General features: G+C 43.8%; 1 protein-coding gene across 3 annotated transcripts in view; it reads right to left on the bottom strand.

The window, feature by feature from the left end:
• EBF1 (EBF transcription factor 1) overlaps positions 1 to 24,813 on the bottom strand; it is a 773,266-nt gene that overhangs the window by 159,531 nt on the left and 588,922 nt on the right. For 2 of the 3 annotated variants that reach the window (XM_069199655.1, XM_069199653.1), the window contains exons 9-10: positions 15,095 to 15,228; positions 7,547 to 7,673 (exon numbers count right to left, since the gene is read on the bottom strand). In XM_069199655.1, coding sequence (XP_069055756.1) covers positions 7,547 to 7,673; positions 15,095 to 15,228 — 261 coding nt within the window. The remainder of the gene's footprint in view (positions 1 to 7,546; positions 7,674 to 15,094; positions 15,229 to 24,813) is intronic. The other variant, XM_069199654.1, reaches the window with a different exon arrangement.

A 24,813-nucleotide genomic window follows, 5' to 3' on the forward strand; every position in this document is an offset into this window, starting at 1 on the left:
TCTCAGCCAAATGGTTTCTGTAGTGGCCTCCAAAAATACATACATGAAGACCTTATCTTGAAAGGCCTCAAGGTGCTATCTTCCTCCTGGTCTCCACTCAAAGTCCCTGACCTGCTCTCCTCTTGCATCTGTCCATGTAGGGATTTACCTTCCAATGCTCTTCTCAGACTGTCCCCAGTACCTCCAGGTATTTGTCCATACTGCCACTTTACGGACAAATGAGGTTGTTGACTTTTGTCGTCCAGAGTTGGCACATATGCCCCTCAGAGATAGCCATCTTCTCTTGTGGTCATCTCCCACTTTGACTTGAGGTGAGTCTCAACTCTAGTGTCATCATTTCTTGGCCATATCTTCTATTATAGCTCATCAGACAGGTGGGTGCCACAATATTTGCCAAGTTTCCATAGCAAGATCTTGTCACCACGTGGATTAATCAGCAGTAGAGGTGTAGCGTATGGTAGTGGGGGTCCTAATTTTGGCTGTAGGCGCACCCTGAGCGGACTCGCCACACACAGCACTCGAGTTCTTGTGCAGCGGAAAGAGATTTCAACACCAAGTTACCACAGCAGTAAGTTGTGGGGCAGAGATAGGTAGACACCTGTGTTGCAACCAATATTTACTCCTGGGGTCTGTGGTTCCAGGAAAGAGTCCCATGAACTGTCCCTTCTTGCCTGTTACATATATTTTTAGAGACTTAAAAATTATAAAAACATATGTCCGTTCCTGAGAAGTACAGCTTCTTGATTATAAAGATGTAGACTGCATTGATAAGATGACATTTCCACCATGCTTGACATCCATATCAATTGTTATATGTACAATGAACGTTGCATATATTTTATACACAGCTCATGTATCCTACAGGAAGGCAAGGCCTATTCTCAATAGAGTGTGGATAATTCACAAAAAGACTCTAACCAACTTCCCCAATACAGAACATATCAACTAGAAGCATTTCCAGACCCTCCATCTACAGAGCAAGCAATATTCTACATGTGGTGCATCTTATTTGCAGGGTCCAAATTTACCACAAATCTACATACATACACACACACACACACACATCCTGTCTTTCTCTGTCTCTCTTTTCTCTCTCTCTGCAGAACATTCATATGGGGCTTCAGTTCTTATTTGTGACGTGAAGCAGACCTATAGGAGCATCATAGCTTCTCTAAAGACAGTGCAGGCAACGTATAGTATGTCCCTGTGAAGGTATGCACAGTGCAGCTTGCCTATTTGAAACTCCCATTCCTCTAAATACAGCACTGCTCCCCTATTTGAAACACCCATCTATGTTTAGTGGTACTCGTCTATAAGTTTCTAAACCTTTCTCTTTTTAACCCTTATGAAGGCAATGATTCTAGATTTCCTAAGGGATTAAGTACAACAGAAGGATTAATGCTTGTAAACTAGCAGTATGACCATGTTTTTCGATCTATGCCGTATTTACTGCAGCACTGGGTTTGTAACCTAATAGACTTTTCATGTGTCAGAGTTTGTGGTATTCCTTTAAGTATTTGTGTAAAAGACAGATCTCTGTGTGGGTGCTTTTGTGTAGAAGAATCTGATGATGTGCCTGTGAAGAGAATGTGAGGCAGTTGGGAGTAGGAGGCAATAGAGATGAGTCAATAGTAGAATCAGTGATGGGGTGTAGGCCGGGAACCAATGATTTTACAGCTAACCCTCATAGAAGTCCTCATACAAACAGCCCCGGTGATAATGTCAGGACCACTGGAATGATGTGGTGGGGGACTAAATTATGCAACAAGTTTGACTACATTATGCAGCAAAAAAATACAAATTATGCTGCATAATGTGCCTCATTTTGTGATATTATAACTTCATCATGCTATGAAAGAAACATGGTTCACCCACACATCCTTGCACATCCTAGATGTCCTTCTTCCCACAAGGACGCAGCCTCCATTGTGTGGACCACACACATATGAGAGGAGGCCTCACTGTCATCTATAAGTAATCCTCAACTATGTGTACCTGTTGACAGGCCATTTCGCACACTCAGCCACCTTTCATCTCAAAAGGCTTCACTGGCACAACAAGAGCTTTGTTGATAAATTCTGAGATTGCCTTGCCAAACCACACTCTTGGATAACTTCGACCTCCCAGACAAAACAACCTAAAATAAAAAAACAAGAAACACCATCCTCGACCTCATCAACACAGTTCACGTGGAATAGCATGTCACATTAGCAGAACATTCCAAAGGCCACCTCCTCAACATGGAGTTGTCAATGTTACCAACAAACCAATGCAAGTCATCCATACCCCTTCACTGGACTGACCACTTTCCCAGCCCTATCTCGCAACTCAGGATCCTACTAACAAACCATGCTCAATCCAAAAGAGAAGACCAAACATTCAGATCCTTCAAAGACCTCTCCACAGACAACCTAATGCTTTCACTCATCTCTCATCCAGGGCTGGACTGAGACAGAAAATAGGCATGCGCATCACAGTAGAGAGTGTCCGACCTTAGTGAATTAGAAAGCTAAAAAGCAAACCACGTTTGCAAATTGGGGAATTTTTGAACATTTGAAGACATGCTGTATAAGTCTTTTGCAAAGCATGTAATAATGCATTGATATGCGCTTGCTGCAGAGCAATGTTTTTTTTTTATATCAGGGAATTCAACAGTATAATCTGGTCCAGTAGACCATAAAACAACTGAAAGATTGGCCCACACATTGAACTGTGAGACCAGTCTGTCGATCATACGATGACTGCAGTGTAGGCCAGCCCAAAGCTGTTCTCACTCTATCAACTTCATATCCTCTGCCACCACTCTTCTAAACATCAGCAACAGATTTTGGGAACCTATGTGAAACTAATTGAGCAAATTAAAACGCACAGATGGATGCCTAGGCCTTCAGTGCCCTGCTACTTTGAAGAATTTGGTGACAGTATATGTTGCATACAAAGACAGGAAAGAAAATGGAAGAAAAACAGAAGTCTTGAGGACCAGGTGATAATGAAATCCCTCTGCAACATGCAGACAGCTCATCATATCAGCCAACGCAAAGTACTATTACAACACCATCAGTTAAGCCACCAACAGCACCAGAATACTTTTCAAGGTAATCAAGCATACATTAACCCCTTGTGAGACCCACCTATCACTCACTCCACAGAAAAGTGCAATGCCATCAACCGCTTCTCCAATGTAAAAATATAAGATCCAACAGCACATCGAAAACACCAAGCCTGTTCATCTCTTATGCCCACCCCTTCCTTCAGAATCCCACAGGGAAAAATGGGTTTCACACAGGGAGTGACCCATTAGTCTGCTTTGTACATATTTACAAAATGAAGTATTGAGTGATTGGGTAGTTGGCACGTGTGTGCTTCTAGTTTAATGTAAGATAGTACAGTTGTGTGGTTGGGAGCAGAGTGGCTAGTTAGCTGGATAGACATTTTTATTATCACCATGTGAACACATATTAGCCTACTACAATGATGTTTTATGACATCACGCTGGTAAGAAAAGTTTGGACCACCTTATAATATTCACCACGGGACGTGCAGAGACTAGAAACCCCTCTTGCTTTACTACTGGCTTTTTGGATCCTATTCTTGCTCACTCCTTGGGATAGTCATTATTTACAAAGTCACTGGATACAGCACGGGTAATTTTTAGATTGCCCAAGTACAGCAGTTCGGTTGCTTAAAGAAAAATCTCCTACGGTGATGTTTTAATGGATAATACATAGCACTCAGAGATTATGTATCATCTGAATGCAAGGTGTAGTTCTCGATGGAATGCAATAGTTGCAAAACTTTAATGTTTAACGCACGTGAAAGTACCAGTTCAAAATCTCTGCATCCGCACTGCCGAAAAAGCAGAACATGCTTTAATTTTTCAAGCCAACATCACACTCTCACGCAACCAACACTGAGCCAAAATGATAAACTGTCACCCTTCAACCGCACTATATATGTAGAACCAGAATACCTCTAAACATATAGTTCACAGCTACCAACACAGCAAATAACAAAATACAAATGCAACTTGTCACTCTCCAACAGCTTTAACACAACAAAGCTTCAGCGCCTATACTATTACTAGAATGCAATCTAATGTAACAACTGCAATATATGAATTAACTACGATTTCATCCTGCAATTCACGTGAACCCACCATTCCTAGGTCTTAATAGCCAGCACTGGCAGTGCAAGAGAGCCCTCTAGGTGCACCAACACTACATTGTTATGCAACTGATATGGCGCAAAGGGTCATAGATCTGGCAACTTGTCCCTGTGCAAACAACTAGAGTGACTGCCTTCTATGCAGAGTCCGTGCACTGGACCGCCATATTATTGGCCTCATGCCATTCTACTTTCGTCCTATTCAGCACAGTACAAACATCCAAACCACTGGCAATGTGTCATTCTCAAGAGTGCAGTCAAAGTCCTACTTAACAAAATGTGCCCACATGCACACAGCGAACACAGCACCAAAGGTCGTCCAAATGGCATGGAATCGCTCTTAACACCACATGTAACATCAGATAGCTCAGATTCATGCACTAACACACACACCTCAGACAGCTCATCAACACAGTTGGCGTGGAACAGCATGTCACATTAGCAGAACACTCCAAACAGATAGTCCACAAAGAGCCTAGAAGCCATTCTTGTTGTCTGGGCATAATACAAATCCTGGTATAAAATGACATTCTTTATTTAGTGCAGGTGTCCTAAAGTGCAAATTGCCTAAAAGAATCCCTTTGTCCCTCCCCTTGCAGTGCAGGTCACATAAAGGAAGTCCCTCATCATCCAGCGCAGATCACCCTGTGGAAGCTCCCAGCCCTTAAAGAACATCCAACTATCAATGACTGCTATAAGCCAATCAATGAGGACTGTCATCTCCTCACTTTCTGGCATCTCTCCACCAGAACGTAAGGTATCTTACATATGAATGGTCCTTCACAAGAAGAAGAACACAGCCAGCTACAGACCAATCTTGAATGGCTAATTTCTTGGAAAGTTGTGTGATTTCCTCAAAGAAAACCATCTACGCTCCTACCAATAAACCGGGACTGTCTTTGAAGAGCATAGGATCCCCTCTGACCTCCATCTGAAACATTTTGACGAAAATGGTGGACAGAAATGCTGTCTACACATCTTCTATTGGACTCTTGGTCGCCCTGGACACAGATGACTACCACGCTCCTCCAGAGAGACTACAATAACTCGGCTCTATAACTGCAGTTAGTTGCTAGATCTATCTTCTGAAGTAAGTGAGAATTACTGAAAACAGATTTGTAACTGAGGAAGACAGTGGGGACCTGGCATTGTATTAACAGTGCATAAAATTGTATTTGATGTATACGTTTGTATAAACCTGTTTCTTGCACACCTGAAAAAAATGTATTTTGTTGAGAATGTTTGTATAAGCAAAGCAACTGCATTACTCTCAACGTATAACTGAATCAACTTAAACCTCCCCTGAACTAAAATATATCAATGAAGTGAAACTGTATGAGAATATGTGTTTGTATAAACCTACAGGCAGAATATCTGAAATAAAATTATATTTTAAAATACACATTTTCGAATAAACCATGCCACGGCCATAAATGTACTATTTTTTCATTGGCATTTGATTGATTTACACCTCAGCTGATTTAAAATGTATTCTTAGATTGTTCCTGCTTGAAATGCACAACTGAAATGGCCACTTGAACTGAACTAATACTCTTTACACAGAGAGGAAATAATACTGCCGGTTGCATAATCCACATTTGCATGGTTTTCCCCTCTGCTGTGCATATAGTCAGGGCCACTGGAATTATTGGCAGTAGAGGACCGAATTATGCAGCATGGTTGACTAGATTATGTGGCAAAAAAGGCAAATAACGCTGCACAATGTGGCACCTTTTGTGATAGTATTACCTAATTATGTTGTCATTTTTACTCATGGTAACACTATCTGGGGAATGCATCCCAGTACCCACTTACCATTAAAAATGCAGTAATATGCAACTGAAAGATGACTAGTAAACGTTTGTGAAGGAACTTCCACTGCACTGGAGCACATCTTGCCATGTTTTTAGTATATTTTGATCTGATTGAGCTAGTAACATTTTTTTTTATGTTAAAATCTGCAGTTTATGCAAGCAGATGATGGATTATGGAACAAATGTGGCAAATCCTCAATTATGCAGAATACGTTGCGGCCATACAGTGAAGCTGGTGTAATCATACCAATTCACATGAGTTGCTCCTCATCCGCACTTGCAGGAACACTAAGGCTTCACAAGGCTAAATGGAAGCATACTTCCCCAAGGGGCAGTTCTCATTCAATGTTGGATGGTTAGAATTTGTATGCTTGCTGACCAAGTCTATTCTCATAAGATTCCGGAAACATTGAACTATATATTAGCATTTTTCATAAACATTATTCATAGATTCTTCAGTGCACATTCGTTTACAATGAAGGCATGCTCTATACACTCACTGTCATATATCCCATACATTAGATGTTCTTCTTGGTGTGATTTAAGTTACCTATAAGAGTACTGGTGTTATAGTCGCACTATGTGCCGTGCCAGTACAATTGTTCTCTTCAACAGATGTTTACGTCCTTTACTCCCCCACCCTCATGCCTGGTCCATTATGTTCCCAAATGTCATGTGAGTGACATATCTTAGTAGCATATCCACCCACTGTGATGTTAAGTCGTGGAGTGGAGATTACTCGGCTAGGTAATTGTGTCCTGTGAAGCTGATTTAGTCGGACGTGTACTGGACTGTGAAATAGTGCGGCAATTGCATTTTCAAGTTCTGGTTGTCCCTTATGAATGTGTGTGTGGGGGGGGGGGTGTTATCCAATGAGCGATGCTCTTTCGATCACAGATGCGTTTCTTAAAGCAGTTGTGCATGTTCAGCTGCATGCTTGTGGTGAAATGGGTGGAGCTTTCACTGCCGCACATGCAAGACATGTAATCACTTCCTACATAGAACACAACACAATGCAATCATCCACTCTTTCTATCGGCTTTAATGCTTAAGCGTTCTATCCCTCACACACTTTTATTTGAGCCTCATCTCGAAGCCCAGCGACAAATCGCAGTATTAAGAGTGAAACAATGGACCTCAAGCATGAAATGAAACATTACACATGTATGTCACAGGACAGAGAAACACTCTTCAACCAAAGTGGGCACCTGACCAGGGCCCCCCACCTTCACCTGAGTACGTGACCCTTTCTCTATCCTACTTCTATCTATTTCTCTATTTCACCCTTTAACATATAATGCAAAATTGTTTGGCATCAGGGGTCTCGAATGAGCAGAAATGGGTATGAAACCTCCAGATTATTTCGAAAAGGGTGCTTCAAAATATTTCTTACAGGGGACTCCCAAAATCCTTAAAATGACACTGCTCACGGAGTAGCATGCTATCCACCTGCAAAACGCAACAGGATGTGGGTGCAATGCAGGTCACCAATGGGGAGCCCCTCTTTCGGCAGTGCAGATAACCACAGGAAGCCCCAGCCTTTCTGAGTGCAGTGAAGTAAAACTCACCTGTGTAGATGAAGCGTCCGGGCGTTCCTTTACAGAACTGCTTCGACTTGTATGACAGAGTGACTTCCACCACACCAGGGATGTGTCGGGGAGGAGTCTGTACTCGGATTGCATGAGGGGTAATCAGCTGTAAAGAAAAAGAGAGAGAAACAAAATAAACTAATGACTGAGCTGCGGGCATGTCTTCTCTTAGGATTCCCGTGTCGGAGCCGTCAGCGCCTCACAAGCAGCCTCGCGCTGTATAATTAGCTTGTCAGTGTTTGAATCCAGTCTGTGTGCACACACCGAGAAGGTTCGGAGAATAATATTTACCGACGTGCTGTCTCGTGCACAGCGCGCTCCGCTCCTCGTCCTAGCTGCACGTGCAACGGGCGAGCGCGGCTCCTGGGCCGGGATTCTAAGCGGGCGCCATCGACCATCCTAATGATGCCGCTGTGGGGCCTGGCCTCGCTCCCAGAGAAGCTTACACCTGGCCGCACTGCCGGCCCCTTCTCTTCGGAGAGGGCCAGGGAGCCAGGAAGGATCATTAAATGCAGTGAAGGGAGGGCGGGTGGAGAATCAATAATACCCTGAGCCGAAGGCCGCCCTTGCCTCCGGAATAAGTGTAAGGTGTACAGGAACATAGCTAATGACGAGAGCTCGTGCCGCCAGTGGCGATAGGTGGAGCAGTAATGGGCCGCTGTGGGACAGTTAGGAGACGGGGTGCCATCTAGGGCTTGGTTAGATATGTAACGAGGTATAACTAGCAGACGTCTCTGAGAGCACACGCCTAGGTGTCCCAGATTACCCACAAACTGAATGGATACCAGTCATAGCCTATTACTTGTGATTTCACAAACTTCTCATTGCCTTCCATTTCAGACCCATTCACTGCCTGTCAGTCGTGACATCAGAAGTGCTCACTGACTTTTACTTGAGACCACTACTCGTGTACACCCAAACACTGCTTGTCATTCGTCACAGCAGTTACTATCATTGTCACATCAGAAATCTCTCACTGTTTTTCACTTGAGATTTTAGGACCCGTGCATACCTATTCACTTCCTGTCACTCATCGCATAAGATTTGCTAACTGTCTGTCATTTGAGGCATCAGAACACACTAACTTCCTGCTGCTTGTGTTATCAGATCTGCTCACTGCCTGTAACTTGTGACGCTTGCTATCTAGGTCTCGTGACCTCAGCACCAATGCAGACCCATTCGCTGCCTGTCACTTGTGACATCCTTGCCCATTCACCGACTGTCACTTCTAACCAGGGGCGTAGCTTCAGGGGGTGTTTGGGGTGTTCCTGCCCCCACATAAAAATTGTATTATGTAGTAAATCGTTGGGTTCAAATGCTTTCGGTCGGGTACACACTTGCTTTCTCCTCTCTATTTTGAAGGTCCTAAAAATGTTGGTTAGTTTGAAAAATATTGTGTTTTAAGTACTCTTAACAATATGCACTGCCCCCATACCCTGCTTCTCATATAATGTATTAGGAAATCTGAATTCCACCCCCAAACTTACTGACCAGAGTACGCCCCTGCTTGTAACATCAGGAAGCTCTCCCTCTATCTGCACTTGTGATATCAGAACCTTCTTACTCCCTTTTTCCTTGTGACATAATACACACCTATTTCCTGCCTGTCATCACTCACTGCTTAGTCACTGCCTGTTATTGTCACATTAGTACCCGCCAACCACATGCCTCTTTTCAAATCTAAACCCACCAATTCACCACCTGCTACTTGACAATGGTGAGGGCCTCAGCACTAAGAAGTCACGAGGAAAGTGGAGCAAAAAGCCAGAAACCTAAAATATCAAGGAAACCCATGGAGGTCCTACACCTAATGGAAAAGAAGAGGATTGGATGTATGTATATCAGCTTGGGGGAGCGGTGTTAAAATAGCAGGAGTCCAAATAACTTGGCAAAGCAGATTAAGTTTACTCCTTCTGTGAGGACATAAGAGTATTTATCAGGAATGGTGCAAAGAGTTCATCTGAAGACTTTTTATAAGTGGGAACAGGCTCTATTTGGAGTTTGAGAAACTATGTAACAGTCTTATTGTGCAGGATTAAGTAATGTTATTCTATCGATACTAAAAGCATCGTTAAAGCAATTTGGGGTGTTATTTCCAAGTACAAGAGAGGAGAGCCTTACCGGTATTTCTATCAATTGGCCCAGCCATTCACTGCTTCAGGGACCCAGAAACAGATGAAGGACCAGAGGTCAGCAATGACAGGGACAGGGTGTTTACTTATTTGGCAAAACCCACTCTATATCTTCATATGTATCAGAGAAGTGCACCTCTGAGCAGAATGCAATAGTATTGTGGGCTTCTGTCAATATTCACTTACTCGAGCCTAAAGGAGCAAAAGTGAGTGCAGCCTACAAGAGGGGGATAATTCTCAGTCAATGTGCTTGCCTTTTACCAAATTGCCAGCTATTTACTTGTCACTGACAGCTATGTGCACCTCGATAGGTTTATTTTCTATGCCTTGATGTAGACAACATGTAGGAGTTTATATGAGGATTATTGTAATGTCTTTTATTTTTCCTTTCGCTCTCTGCCATGCTTAGGCTCTCTCAAATTACTAAGGGAGGAGCAAAAGAGGGAATGGGGAGATGTACTTGAAAAGAAAGGAGGGTATGGGAAACACAGAAGGGGGGACATTGTGGTATGTCAGATGCCACTTGCCCTGAGGCCATTCCATAGTGTTTCAGGAGAAACACTAGGGAGGGCAGGGACGAGGTAGTATGGGCCTTAGGATGGAAAGAAGGGAACCTAGTGCTCAGAGTGAGGATAGTAGAGAAGAAAACCTGGATATGGACAAAAGATGCTTTTGGAAGCATAAATGTAGGCAAGCAAGTGAAATAACTAAACTTTGCATCAACAGAGATTTTCCTAGAACACGGGAAAGTTGGCAAGTATGATCACTGAGGCAGAATGGCAGTTTACTCCTTCCCTAGACTCTCCCCATTGCCCCTAGTGTCTTAGGGAGCCACTTCAGCGTGTACATACTGTGCTGTAGAGGCATTTTTTTTCTTACAACACTCCCACACCTGTCACAAAAGGAATTACCACGTATGCAAATCCTTCCCTGCTCTCAGCAAAAAGGGTGCATCAGACACTGTGCCAGATTGATAGAAATGTGCAGATAAATACTAAGATACCACTACTATTGCTAAGAGGTGTTTTCTACTAGTAGCAATAAGGTTTGACTGCTTTTCATACATTGAAATTAGCATCAACAGAATGGTGAGGAGGAGGGTAAACAAAACAGTGCTCTCCTTAGGGAAAGGAGCATTGCTTCATTTATGATTGGTCCCATTTTAGTTGCCACTCACTGTATCAAGGGTGCAAATGGTGCTAGTCTGAGGAAGCCAGTGCTTCATTTGAGCCAGTGGGAGCAGGTAGGGCCCATGGCACTCGTTTTATGGGGACTTGCACTTATTGTTCCTCATAAGAGTTTGACCTAGAGTAAGGGAGAGAAAAACACAAAAAAGGCTAAGAAAGAGGAAGAGAAAGATGGTAAGCCGGTGGGAAAGGGAGAAAACAGGGCCAAAAGAGAACCTGCGAATGTGAAATAACAGGGTTGGGAGTGTAAGGCGAGGGATGAAAGAGGGATGAGTTGGAATCATGACATTTGGCAGCCCCAGCCATGGGTTTCTGAGCAGAACGTTGGACACTCATTATTTTACAAATTAAGCCCCGCAGCAAGTGAATACCCCACCAGCTCCCCGGTGAGTAGTTAAAGTCAGCCATAAGCAGAGCAGGTCAGTCATTCTCCTACATCGCCTCCTTCTCACTTCTTGAGTTCCGCAAGAGGTGGAAGACCTCGCTCTTCCAATGACTCTGCCGGGTGTACACACCCGCACATATGTTCTAGCCCCTGGATACCATCACCGGTGATTACTGAGCCATATAAATCTTCATAACATAAAATGACGCAAGTGGGATGTAATAGTTCTCTCAAAATCCTTAGTCCGACACACATGTTTATTCAACATTGAGGTGGTCACTAGTAGGCAGCCTCCAGTACACGCTTAACAGAGGGTAGTGTTCATGTTGAAATTCATGCAGCCTGAAGGTCTACATTTATAAATGTGTCATAAGAAAAACATGTCATGCAATAATGAATAAACCCTTGTGCTGCCGGAATAAAGAGTTTTGTTCTGTTGTTTAACACATTTCTGAAGAATAACTAAAACCACCCTCTACCTCATGTGTGTTTAAATCTGAAATATAAACAAGTATTACAGAAATCCCTACGAGTATGCCTATTCTGAGTAATCAGCTATGAGGGTTGAACTGTTTCACTTCTTTAATTCTGAAGCTTAGATTCAACAAAGCAAAATATGAATGGGAAGCATATTATTTCAATACAAATTATTTGGAAACCGTAAAGAAATTTTATAAACATTGAGCACACAAGTTTACTTATGGTGCTATAGTCCTGGAGTCTGCATTTCACAACACGCAAGCTGAGGGCCCCAGGCTACGACAGAATCAGAAAAGGGGAAGACCAGATTTTCGGTGAATTAACATACTCTAAAGATGTAATATCATGAGATCACTACCAATGGTATGACCTAAACATGGAAACAATGATAAGACATCATCAAAGCCATCCCTAGGTGCACTCAGCCTGGTTCCATTCTGCTTCCTTTAGGAGAACAAGCCATTTTTAGGCCTCACCTACCAGGCAGTGCATGGTGTCTGCTGGCTATAAGACCTACTGTGAGCTTACAATGGGTTTACAGCCCCCCATTGTTTATCATTGGTTGTCTTTATTGTCACTCTCATTTCATTGCTTCTTATTCTTTAGCTCGTGTGGACTTTAATGTCCCCTTTTGGGTTTATCAATTTACTTGTGTCCTACCACTTCTTACTTTTTTACAATGATACTGTACAGCGTGGCTAAAAACCATTGGTAAAGACAATAGTCCTAAAAGGTGCAATCTATTGGTTTTGCTAATGCTTGGTATTCTTGTTTATGTTATCTCCAGGTAGTCTTTGTGTAGTTCTTTATAAAACCTAGGAGCTCCAATAAGAGTCTGAATCATTCTCATCCACTGTCCTAAACTATTCTCCATGTTCCACATACCCACCCATATCCGTTCTTATTATGATGTTTCTCCTTTTGTCTTTTTTCTCACGTTTACAAACATTCTCATCCATCTTCAAGCTTCTCCTTGTCAATCAGATGAAGGAGAAATTACAGAGAACAGTGCAAAGAAGCATTTGAGGGCCAAGTAGACTGACCTTAATGCCAGCACGTTTATGTGGTATTTCTGCTCTTTTAGGGGCCACTTTCAATGATCTGAGAGGGCATCTTTGTGACCTCCCCATACTTCTATTGAGGCTTCCACTATGATGGTCAGTATTAAAAAAGACTATTGAAAAGCAGCCACCTTGATGCATGTTCTTTCGTTTGTAACATTATGTCAGCTAATGAACGAAGCTGTTATTCAATTGAATCATTAATTTTTTAACTCGTTATTAACCACTTATCTTCCAGACAATCTGGACGAGGTTGATTTTGCAGCCTTGCAGTGGGCAGTATGAAAACCTAAGATGCCATGCTGTCCAGAGTTTAGACAATCGCGACTTATCTCACTGTTGGAAATTGAGTCCATTACCAAAGTAGAATTTGAGGGATTATTCTTAAAAACGGAGCAAGCAATTTCCACAAGCTACTCCCACACTCCCATGCCCACCATCAACAGCACTGGGTCACTTTTTAACAGTTGTCAAACAACAGCTAATGCAGCTAAACTATTTTGCACTACTGAAAATTACTGTCCTGTCACTTTAATAAAAATCAGTGCCATTGATGCGGCACTAGAGCTGTATAGAATGATCAACCCCTTGTTAACTGAAGACACAATACCAAAAGCCATGATGACTCCAATAGTCACACTATGATAAAAGGCCTTTCAGCCTACCATACATCATCTCATAAGTAAGAAAGTATACCACAAAGTAGCGACAGCAGTACCCGAGACCATCACTAGCCTGAGCACGTGTTAATGATGGTATTGCTTGGCAAAGGACATAGAAGTAACCCCCTTAAGCATCAGAGACAAACCATATTAATTTACAGGTGTATGAGCTTCAGCAGCCTTGACTATGTTGAACCTGTTTGCATTGTATTCATTTCCTTTAGATCGTATTTCCTTACTTCAGTATATACCTTTTTTGACTTTTTGGGCCTCTCTGTACACCCTTCTGAGTATTACCACATACCATTTTTAGCCACCTGTATTTGAATCACATGTAACCTATCTGTTTGGAAATGTGGACCACCAGGAGCAGGAACCGAAGTCTAAATTAGGCCTTACTAGTGATGTAGTGAGTGATGTTAACACTATTACTCTTTTTATGCAGATGATACCCTCTATTGATACCTAATAGAAAGCCTTGTTAAGCTGACTACATTCTAGGGTAAGGATTCCAACGTATTCCTGAGCTATTGCAAACAACTTGCAAGGACAGGAGGCTTCTTGTCCAGGGCCAACATGACCTTGAGCCACCTTGTAGCACCTCACTGTTCCCCTTTCTCCCACTTACTATTCGATATTTAGCTTGGTCTGTTAGCACATCTATTCACGGTGTTCAACTGTAACAATGTTGTCAATCCTCATACCTATTCCAAACGTAACGAACAAAACAATCGAGCACAATTAAGTCAGCACATGCCTCCATATGACAGAACCCTATATTGGGTAATTCAGGCCTCAAGACAGCCTTTTGGTCAGTAAGTCGTCACCCAGAATGTTCACTTCCAGTGGAAGGATATTCTCGCTTTTAGCACATCACATTCCTGAGTATTCAATTCAGCACTGGACAGCCAGTTCATAAAGTAGCAGCTACCGTCGCTGATTAACTGCACAGAAATAAACGACTTATATATAACAGGTCTCCCACTGTCAAGTCTGGCATTGAATATTGCTACATATAAACGTAGACGTAACTGCTGTGCAACACTAGATACTGCATGTCTGCAAAAACTCTACCCCAAGAATTACCCTTGGAAAATACCATTTCTAATACATCCAACTATTTTTTAACTTTCACCCAACTGTTCATCCAGTCACTTATTAATTTACCAGCCAAAAATAATACGAAGACCAATCTGATACAAGTGCTTTGATCTATCAAAATACATAAAACCTACATTGACACAGCTGTCCAGGTAATCTTACCAGTGAATGCACCAAACAAATATCTTCATGTCATGCCATGGCTTGCATTCTGTCATAAAAAAAAGCAAAGAACGTAGCCGATCATCAAAGGCTGCCATCCCGTGGGAAAGCATTTTCAGCAACTCAAAGTTTCTCTTTCCCAAACTATCCTCACACAATGCTGTTCTGAAAGTTTCCCCTGGCTGCATCTAAGCTGCTACATAACCCCAAGTGATTACACAGAAGGACAGAAGGATGACACATTTGTGATTACATTTATGAATAAAAACAATTGTTTTCCATGCAGGTGGCTAGTTTGCCTTATACAAATAGATATGAGAGTGAGGAAACTAAATTAAGACAAACTCAGACACGTACCTCACTCCAAACCAGCATGGTGCCAAAGATGACCTGCAATCCATCAAAGAAGTTGTCTCCAATGATGATGACAGTTGCTCCTCCGGTTGTCCACCCCTCACTTGGACTGATGGCCTTGATACACGGTGTTGCTGCTTTTCAAATAGAGAAAGAGTAGTGTCAGAAATAAATATTGGCCAGCCTAGCAAATACAAAAGATATTTCATCCTGTTATGCCCACCTCCCACCATATCCTCCAGCAGCTGATGCTCAGGACTCTCACCGTGAAAAACCTTGATACTCAAGGATATTAATCTAGCATTCATGCTTAGATGTATCATTCACACTTAGGTGACTCTGCTCTTAGGGAAAGGAACCTGACACTAAGTGGGGAGGACTGTAAAATCCAAATGGAGACACAGACAGACATCTGACCCTTCCATTCATTTGCATAATCCAGAAAAGGGGATCTTGACATTCTAGGGCATCCTGAGCTCACGGTGAAAGACCCTCACATTCTGTGGTGAAGACTGTGACAGTCAGGAGGTCAGAACGTTCTCAGGAGACTTTGCCCTAATAGGGTTGAGGCTAATCACACAGTGCACAAGATCCTGAAACTCAAAGGAAAGGTATGACACTGAAGGAGAGATGCAGATGGAGGGAGGACAATGACACTCATGAAGACAGAGATGTTGTGAAAAGACCATGCCAATCAGGTTGGTTGACTGACACTCAAGAGTAGAAGAAAATGCATTCAAGAAGTGTATTGTGAAATGCACGGTTGAGGCCTTGACATTAGAGGTCTGTGGGGCGGGAAAGACCTTTCCAACCATGAACATTTTCAAACCACCTGGGGAGGTCTTCTGAGTTGATGAGTGTAGGTTATATGTGATCTGCTTACCCCCACATGGTCCCCTATTATTCTTTTCTGAGATAAATGATTTGCAAACTGCCCTAAGCTGCTTAATAACAGGCAAAACACAATTGTAAACATATCAATTTTAAGTGTTCACTAACACCGTTTGAGATTTGTGAATATCGAAATCACGATTTGGAAAACACCTGTCTCTGCCAGTCACATTAATCTTAAATCTGAATTTGAGTTTTGCACATTATTTAACAAAAACTACTAAACAAGCTTACAGCAAATTTGGATCAGATCACAGAAGAAACTGGATATTTGCACATGCTAATTTTTGTGTAGCTCTATTCAGTTATTTATGTATGAAGGGACGAATCTTTCATGGGGAATTTATAGGACAAAATCACTTTCTGGGACCTCACCTATATTGCAGTACCCTCAACACCAACCATCAAGCGTTCTCTTATTTCCCTCCCATCCCCTAAGCCTGTCCGGCAGGTACATTTTCTTAAAAGTAATTGGCTTAGAATCGTTGTGCTTGAGGGGTTGAACGAATATCCTTCCTGTTGAAATCATATCCTGAAATCAGAGCCTCCAGTTTGCCAGTATAAGGCCATTTAATAAGTCTTCACCACTAGTTGACTACAGAAATTTAAACCAATTTTCTGTATAGATTAGAACTCGAGCAGTGTTCAGCACCCTTAATTGTGATTACATTTTGACACATTGTCTCATTTTGCGAAAAAACGCATCCTGAAAAGTCTGTGTGAACTTAAAGAGTGCTTCTTGAACATACTGCAAGGTGCCTGCTGTCATACAATTAAGACACTGCAGGAAGAGAAGCTCTGATTGAACCCTGACCTGACTTGCCTGACTTCTAAAGAGTTTGTCTGTAGACCAGTAGCATCTCACAGGAATAGGGGTGTGTGTAGACTATGGAAACAAGTCTTGTGTACCTGCACGGCTTCAGTGAATGTCAATCCAGTCAAGAGGAGGACATGAGGAGCCATAGTGGTGCATCAGATTGAGACGATTAGGAACAACTTCCAAGTTTGAAACGCAAACTAGTGACTGTTGAAAAGACAACAATTGCAACAACAAAGGACTTTTATGACTGGTATCCAGGCCTGGAACCGTAGCACACACTCTATAATTGGCTCATATTGAGCAAAGCCCCCTTTTGCCAACTGCAACACTAGTCAGTCCACCTTTTATGTATGGTGATCACATACTGATTTTTTTTTAAATATCCACTCGGTAATTGCTAAGGATTCTGGCTTTGGTAACCACAGTGTTCCATGCTTTTCAGATTTCCTGTGAATATTACAGCTTAAGTCCCAGAGCTCTCCTGTGGCACTCCCGCTTTCTTTGACTGCCTTTCTCACATCCTCTATTCCTGAAAGTCTTCTGTTTTCACACCTGCCCCTGAAGAATCCTCCCTTTTGTAATCTGTCTTGCTTTGACACTTACTCCTGAGGCTTCTCCATCCTGCCCCTCTTTTTGGGAGCTCTTTGTACTCTTTCACTTCTGCCCGAGGTCCTCCTCCCGATTCACCAACCCTAGGGCTTTCCTGCTGTCATACCTCTGCTTTATTAATTCTTAACCTTCCTCCTTTTTTAGCGCTGTCATCTAGAGTGCTTTACTTGTAATACCAGCGGATTTGCACTTTCGTCCTTACTATTGAACAAAATTATACAGGCCCTGATCCTCATGTAAAGTACCAAAAGGGGCAGCTGGGAGGCAACATCTAAGAAGAACAGTAGAAAAAGATGGAAGACACTTAGGTTCCCTTCCTCGCCCTTCTAAATGTAACCACTGCAGTACATTATAGTCAAAAGTATGCTTTTTAAATGACACCAACTCCTGTGGAGGGGAAGGTCAACGTGATGGTGCTACTCACTATGGACCCACTATCCGTTTCAGATTCACTAATCTTGTCCCTTACTCATTTGAGGCACCACAAACGCAAACGAAGAATATGGCTCTGACTCAGACCTCAGTTGGTGCAGAATGATAGTCACACTACGCAGATTAAGCTTAAAATATTTATTTAGGTACTGCACACCATTGAGTGCGGTTTACTTAATATGTTGCCCTCTGTTCAATCCAGACCACAATAAGAGGTCCCAAGAAAAAAAAATCTCAAATTGCCAGGATATATATTACCTCAATCCAAGGGCATATACTAACTAGCCATGGCACAGAAATTCGCATTGCCACGAATTAGAAGCTTGGACCCCAATTTTAAATTCACATTCCTGGGACATAAATATTCATATTTCCCAGGAAGAAGGCTCTCTTTTCCCCTATTGGCGGACCCGATACACAGAAACTTGCATTCCTAGAAAATACATACATATACATTCCAGATATCAAAAGACTCATACTGCAGGGACATAGAGACTCATCCCCAGTATGTTTGTACCAGTTCCCATGGTACAATGGGGAAAGCTAAAGAACTTAAGAAATGTGATCAGGACCTAATGGCATGACCTGTCAACCAATGCAAGATCAATACCCAGACATGGCCTGTCAAGACACATCATTCCTAATACTGACCCACAAATGCAATAATAAAATGTGAAATCTGAATTAAACTCACATATTTAGGAAACAAATGGTTACATTCCCAGGACAAGAATCACATTCCGTAGGTACACATGCTGTCATTACAGGTACACCTGTACATTGCCATGCCACATAGTATCATAATGCTAGGTCAAAGAGTTTCAAATTCTGAGGATGAAGAGACTAACCTCAACCGTGAAACAAGCATTGATCAAACAACAGGTCTGGCACTGGCTACTACACTGTTGGCTTTGTCAATGTTTTTATGAAGCTATGTTACAGAATTTTTTTTAAAAAGGCTGCCTCTGTGTACAGATGTGAGCAGATGCATAGGTACTGTTGTTGACTGTTTTTGTAATTAGGTTTTGCATAGACATTCAAATATGGCCCACTCCTAATATGCATGCATGCACATCTACAGTAAACAACTCTGGAATATGTTGAAAGCCCATTCAAAGTAAGCTGCCTCTCCATGCGAATATGTGCACATGTGCAAGCAACAGTGGCCATTTTGGCGTGGCTTGAAAGGCCATTGAAAAAAAAAAGTAGGGCCGACAAGCAGGGAATGCGTGGGATTCAACTCACTGCAAGCTGCGGCGAGGCCCCGGTAGCAGCCTCAGGGAAACTGCTGGGCACTTGCAAAGTTGAAAATACGTTAAAAATAAATAAAAAACATATTCTTTTATAATCAATACAGGGACACAATCACTCACAAATTCCTGGCACTGAAAGAGACTACTTTCTCTGTAGATGATAACAATGTGCTTCAGCAGAATGCTGTCACTCACAGAGAAAGGAAACAAAGGTCAAGTGCCCATGTTGATAGCTTTTTTGAGTGGAAGCAAAATGTGAATAACAGCTGAACATACCAACGGATGAAGAAAAAAAATAAAAAAATATATATATATATATATGTACATATATATATATATATTACTTAGTGGCGGTCACCACTAGCCAGTTATAGTTAGGACCTAGTTTCTATAAAGAGAGCAGTTTTTGTTTTGCTAATAACTTTGGCACCATTTGATGAATCTTTACGAAATTTTTCAAGAAAATATGACGCTCCCTTCAGTTGCTTTCTGGAAAGCTTCAGGGTTATCTGTCAAGCAGGGACAGAGAAAAAAGTGGGGGTCTCAAAACAGATTTTCACCAATCATTTCCCCAAAGTGGTTTTGAACAGCGATAGTGCCGAAACCACTAGACGGAATTACACCAAATTTGGCAGAAAGGTAGCTCTTGGTCCAGAAAAAGAGCCCTCTTTATTTGGTATAAATCTGTTTAGTAGGTTTTGAGAAATTCTACAAATCCCAATTTGTATATATAGGGATGCGAAAGATTTGCGACCCCTCCCGATCACGTTCTGAGATCCGATTGGCTGCCAACACTTCAACAAGAAAAATACAAACGGGACCAGGGTACAAACACCCTCACTCCTAGGCTCTCGCGCTGGAGTCCCAAAGGGACCCCACCAGGGCTATAAAGCATTTTTTTTAAATGTTGCTGTGATTCGCAGCAGATCTACTGATCCGGTGAATTTTTTTTAAAAAATGAAGTGCAGGCTCCTGTGCCTCATCTTGATCAAGCCCCGGGTGGGCCAAGCCCTAGGGGCAATGTTTATTCGTAACAGAGGGGCTATACTTAAATAGTGTGTGGGGCATGCGACCCCCCCTGCAGCCCCAGGGATCACCACCTCCCCAGGGCTTTAAACAATTAAACTGCTGGGGCTCTTGGCCCGGCTCGCAGCCCCGGGAACCAATCTCCTCCCCGGGGCTTTGAGCAATTAAACAGCGGGGCACCTGGCCCCCTCACAGCCCCAGGGACCACCACCTCCTCCCAGGGCTATATTGAAAATAATGATAGGGGGTCAGTTTCGGATCCCCTAGCCCTGTGGACCCCCACCTCCCCAGGGCTATCTCCACATTGGAGAGGGGCCCCACAGTCCTCCTCGAGGAGCCACTGATGGCCCTGAGGACTGCCACCCCCCAGGGCTGGCTCCTGCTATGTCCCGGGGTGCCCACCCTCGGGACATAGCTGTCTGCCCAGGACATAGCTGTTTGCTGACAGTGAGACCTGTCAAACAGGAGTTTTCACCTGTTTGACACCTGAAAGCAGAGATTTCCTTGCGTGCAGGGAAGACAGATGATAAATTGCTCTAGCAACCAGGGAGCTGCTGTTAAAAGCAGCTCCTTGCTTGCTGGAGCAATGGGGCTGCAAGGGGGGCCTTGAGGCTCTCCCCCGCGGATCCAGATAGCCCATAAAGGGCAACAAAAATATTTTTTTTAATGGGGTAGGACCACGTGGGAGGCCTTGAGGTTCCCTCCAGGGTCCAAGATAGCCTGTAAAGGGCAAGAAACTCCCCCCCCCAAAAAAAAAAACATTATGAATAGCTCAAGGGTGAAGTAAGGAATCTGTGGCTAGACAGAGTCTCTACCAAATGTGATGTTACCAAAGGTAAGTAAGTGGTTCATCTAATAGAGACTAATAGCAGCAGATTCCTTATCTTACCATAGATACCCAAGTAATACCTCCCTGGAAATGGGTCTACAAATAGATTAGATCCAAACGTCCTGCAGTACTCAACGGGGAATGTCTATCACAATGGGCATGAATGTCCCAAAAGTAATGTTTGATGAACGTGTTTAGGGATGCCCATGTTGCTGCCTCGCATATGTCCAGGACAGGGACACCATGAGCTAACACGATGGTCGAAGCCTTGGCTCTGGTGCAGTGAGCACACAAGCCCTTTGGAGGTTGCTTTTTTTACCAATGCGTGGCAGCTTTTTATGCAGCGCACTATCCATCATGAGATGGTTCATTTTTACACAGCATTTCCTTACTTTGCCGGACCTACCCAATTAACAGGTGATCACCCACATGGAACTCTTTGTTAAGATCAAGGAAGAACAACAACTTTCTTTTTGGGTCTAGGCATTAGAGTCTGTCCTCTTCCTTGGAAGGGTGAGGTGGAGCAAAGAAGGCAGGTAAGGTGACTTTTGGCCTGCATGAAAAGGTGTCACCACTTTCAGAATAAAGGAGGCATAGGTTCTCAGTACCAGTTTATTTGGGTAGAATGTAGTGTAGGGAGGGTGCACAGAGAGTACTTGCAGCCTGCTGACCCTGCTGGCTGATGTTATGCCCCTAGAAATGCTGTTTTTATGGTGAGTAGGCAAATTGGGCTACTGTGCATGGGCTCAAAAGGCACGCACATGAGAAATGTTAAATCCAGATTGTGATCCCATTTGGGTGTGATGAAAGGCTTTGGAGGGAATAGGTGTTGAAGTCCCTTAAGGAAACAGGTCGAAACAGGTAACTTAAACAGAGAAGGTTGGTCAGGCAACTGCAAGAAAGCCTTTATGGCTGACAAATAACCTTTAATAGTGCCCAGGGCAGAGCCTTGCTGGGCCAAAGAAAAATAAAACAACAAAACCTGGGTGAAGGGTGCAGAAAGAGGGTTAGTATTCTTGGATGCACACCATGTCACAAACATGTCCCAACAGCAGGTGTATACTGGCTTAGTAGAGGGGTGACTGGCTGCCAAGATAACGTCACAGGTTACGGAGACAGAAGATCATCCCAAAAGGTCAGCCTGATCAGAGGACCAATGCTCGGGCTCAGGAGTTTAGAATTCCATACTGTCCAGGCACCATCCAGGGCCACAAGAGTGACTTGGGGCTGATCACTACTGATCTTCTGGAGAACTCTGGACAGGTATGGTATTGCAGAAAGGCATACAGGAGGCCTGAGATCCACATGAGACAAAAAAGTGTCTCAGGGTGAGTGTCGCCATGGCTCCAGCACTCAGAACTGCTGACATTGCACGTCCTTAGCGGTGGTGAACAGATCTAACCAAGGCTTTCCCCTATCTTGAAAGAGTCATTGCACCATGTCTGGGTGGAGAAGCCATTCGTGATCTGCTAGGCATCAATGACTGGGTTAGTCGGCTGTAGTTTTCAGAGAGCCTGCCAGGCGTTGAACCACCAGGAAAATGCCCTGGCATTCCGGCAATGTCCAGCGGCACAGGGCCTCATGGCAGAAAGTCTGCGATGCCACCCTGTCCTGTTTGTCGTAGTACCGCATAGCAGAGGTGTTGTCTGTGAATACCTGAACTAGCATCCCCCTTGTGGAAGGAAGAAAGGCTTTTAATGCCAACCGGATTTCAGGGAGCTACAACAAGTTGTTGTGGAGTCCAGACTCTGTCAGAGACCAGAGTCTTCTGATCTTCACCTCTCCTGAATGACTGCCCCATCCCAGGAGTGATGTATCTGTCACTACAGTCAGCTCTGGTTTGGGAAGGGAGAGGGGTCTGAGGCTGATCCAATCGTTGTTTGTCAGCCACCATTGCAGGTCTTTTGCTGTTCCATCCAAGATCTGGCCCATGTTGGAGAGACTCCCCTGATGCTGTGCCCACTCGAACTTCAAGTCCCATTGCAGAGCCTGCATATCCTTGCATAGCCTGCGTATAACTAGCAGGATGCAGGAGGCCATGAGGCCAAACAGCCTCAGATTCAGGCACACCAAAATCAAGGATAGAAACTGAAACAGTGGAATTATGGACCAAATGTCCAGAAATTGCAGTTTGGGAGGTTAGGCCTGAAACTACACAGAGTCCAAAGCAGCTCTGATGAAAGAAAGCATCTGAGAAGGAGTCTGGTGTAACTTTGGCACATTTATAGTGAAGCCCAGCAAATACAGAAGGTCCACCGTAGTCTGGAGGTGGGAGCTCGCCTTCCATATCTGATTATCAAGATAGGGGAAGACTGGAACCCCTGACCTCTGCAGATGTGCTGCAACCACTGCCATACCCTTTGGCCAAGAGGACAAAAGCTTCCTGGTGAAGGAAAACAAAATGGTCTTCTGTCAGCCGGTCATAAATTGGTGGCATTAGTGAAGGTGTTTCCAGAAAGGGGATGTAGTAGCCCCTATAGATGATTTATAAAACCCACCTGTCCGATGATATGAACTGTCAGTGGAGCAGGTGATGGCAGATCCCATGCTGGAATAATGGCAAACTAAAAGGGTTTTGAGGCTGGCATGAATAGGCTGGGAAGTCTGTTGGTCTTGGTGGCTGAGTGGGAAAAGATGCGTTTGCAGGAGAGGCTCGCAGGGCTTAATAGGGGTGGGGCGGCGCACACTCAGGGGGTCAGGGCGATACATTTTTTTTAAAATCACCTGTATCGTCACTGCCGCCACCGATGCCATCATCATTGCGCTACTCCTCTGCTACAGGCAGGCTGCAGGCACAGGCTCCCAGCCTGCCCTGCGTCCAATCCTGACGCTGCTCAGAGCAGCATTAGGATTGGCTGGGAGAGCCCAGCCAGGGTGCTCCAAGGCAGACTGGGAGCCTGTGTCTGCTTTCTCTAGCCCAGCAACACAGTGGCGGGCTGGAGAGAGCCTACTGTGCATGTGTGTTTGGCTGGCTCAAGATGGCCGGCCAAACATACATGCGCAATGAGGGGGAGTGCTGTGCAATCTCCCTTAGCGCTTGTCACAGCCCGTGGCTCCGCCCATTTTACTAAAAAATGATAATAAACATAGTTTATTATCATTTTTTAGTAAAAGGTATGCAGCTGCTGCTGCGGGCGGGTGTGGGGGATGCTCCTCTGCCTTAGTGGAGGAGCCAAACCTGTGTGTTTCGTAGCCCTTACAATAACCACAGAAGGGGTGAAAGGGCAACTGGAGTTGGTGGGGGGCCACGAAGAGACCCAAAGACCTGGCTGTAGCCCTGCTGTAATTAACCAGTGCTGAGCCTACCTTTTCGCCAAACAGGTTAGAGCCATCAAAGTGCATGTCCATGAGGGAAGATTAGACAGCCTCTGAAAAGCCACAAGTTCCCCATACCAATATTTCTCTGGTTCATCAAGGAGGTAATGGAACGAATAGGTGTCCTCATTCCATTCCCATTGACCTCCTTCTCCAGTCCTATCGAAAGTAAAAGGCCCTGGCTCCCGCTCAGAAGGTATGGTACCGGTTCTTGCTCTCGTGGGACTTACCAGATTATTCAGACTGCAGCGTCAATTGTCGGGAGTAGCTCCGTGAGCGGTCCCAGGACCTTCAGCAAGACCGGGATCGAGAGCACCATAGTGTCACCTGATATCGGGGGGGGGTGAGGAGCTTCAGTAAACTTTCCCTCAGTACGTTTCGAATGATGATAGAGCAGTCCTCACAGGCCTTGGAGTTGTGTCCCTGCTCCAAGTACCACAAACAAAGTGTGTGTCTGTCACAGACATCTTCCTGTGACATCACCACAGGGTTTAAAACCCATTGGTTTCTTTGGGGACATCCCTAAGCACACTTGGAGAAAGTATTT

Source organism: Pleurodeles waltl, chromosome 7 (genome assembly GCF_031143425.1).
Source record: "Pleurodeles waltl isolate 20211129_DDA chromosome 7, aPleWal1.hap1.20221129, whole genome shotgun sequence".
In the NCBI taxonomy this organism is placed as follows: domain Eukaryota; kingdom Metazoa; phylum Chordata; class Amphibia; order Caudata; family Salamandridae; genus Pleurodeles; species Pleurodeles waltl.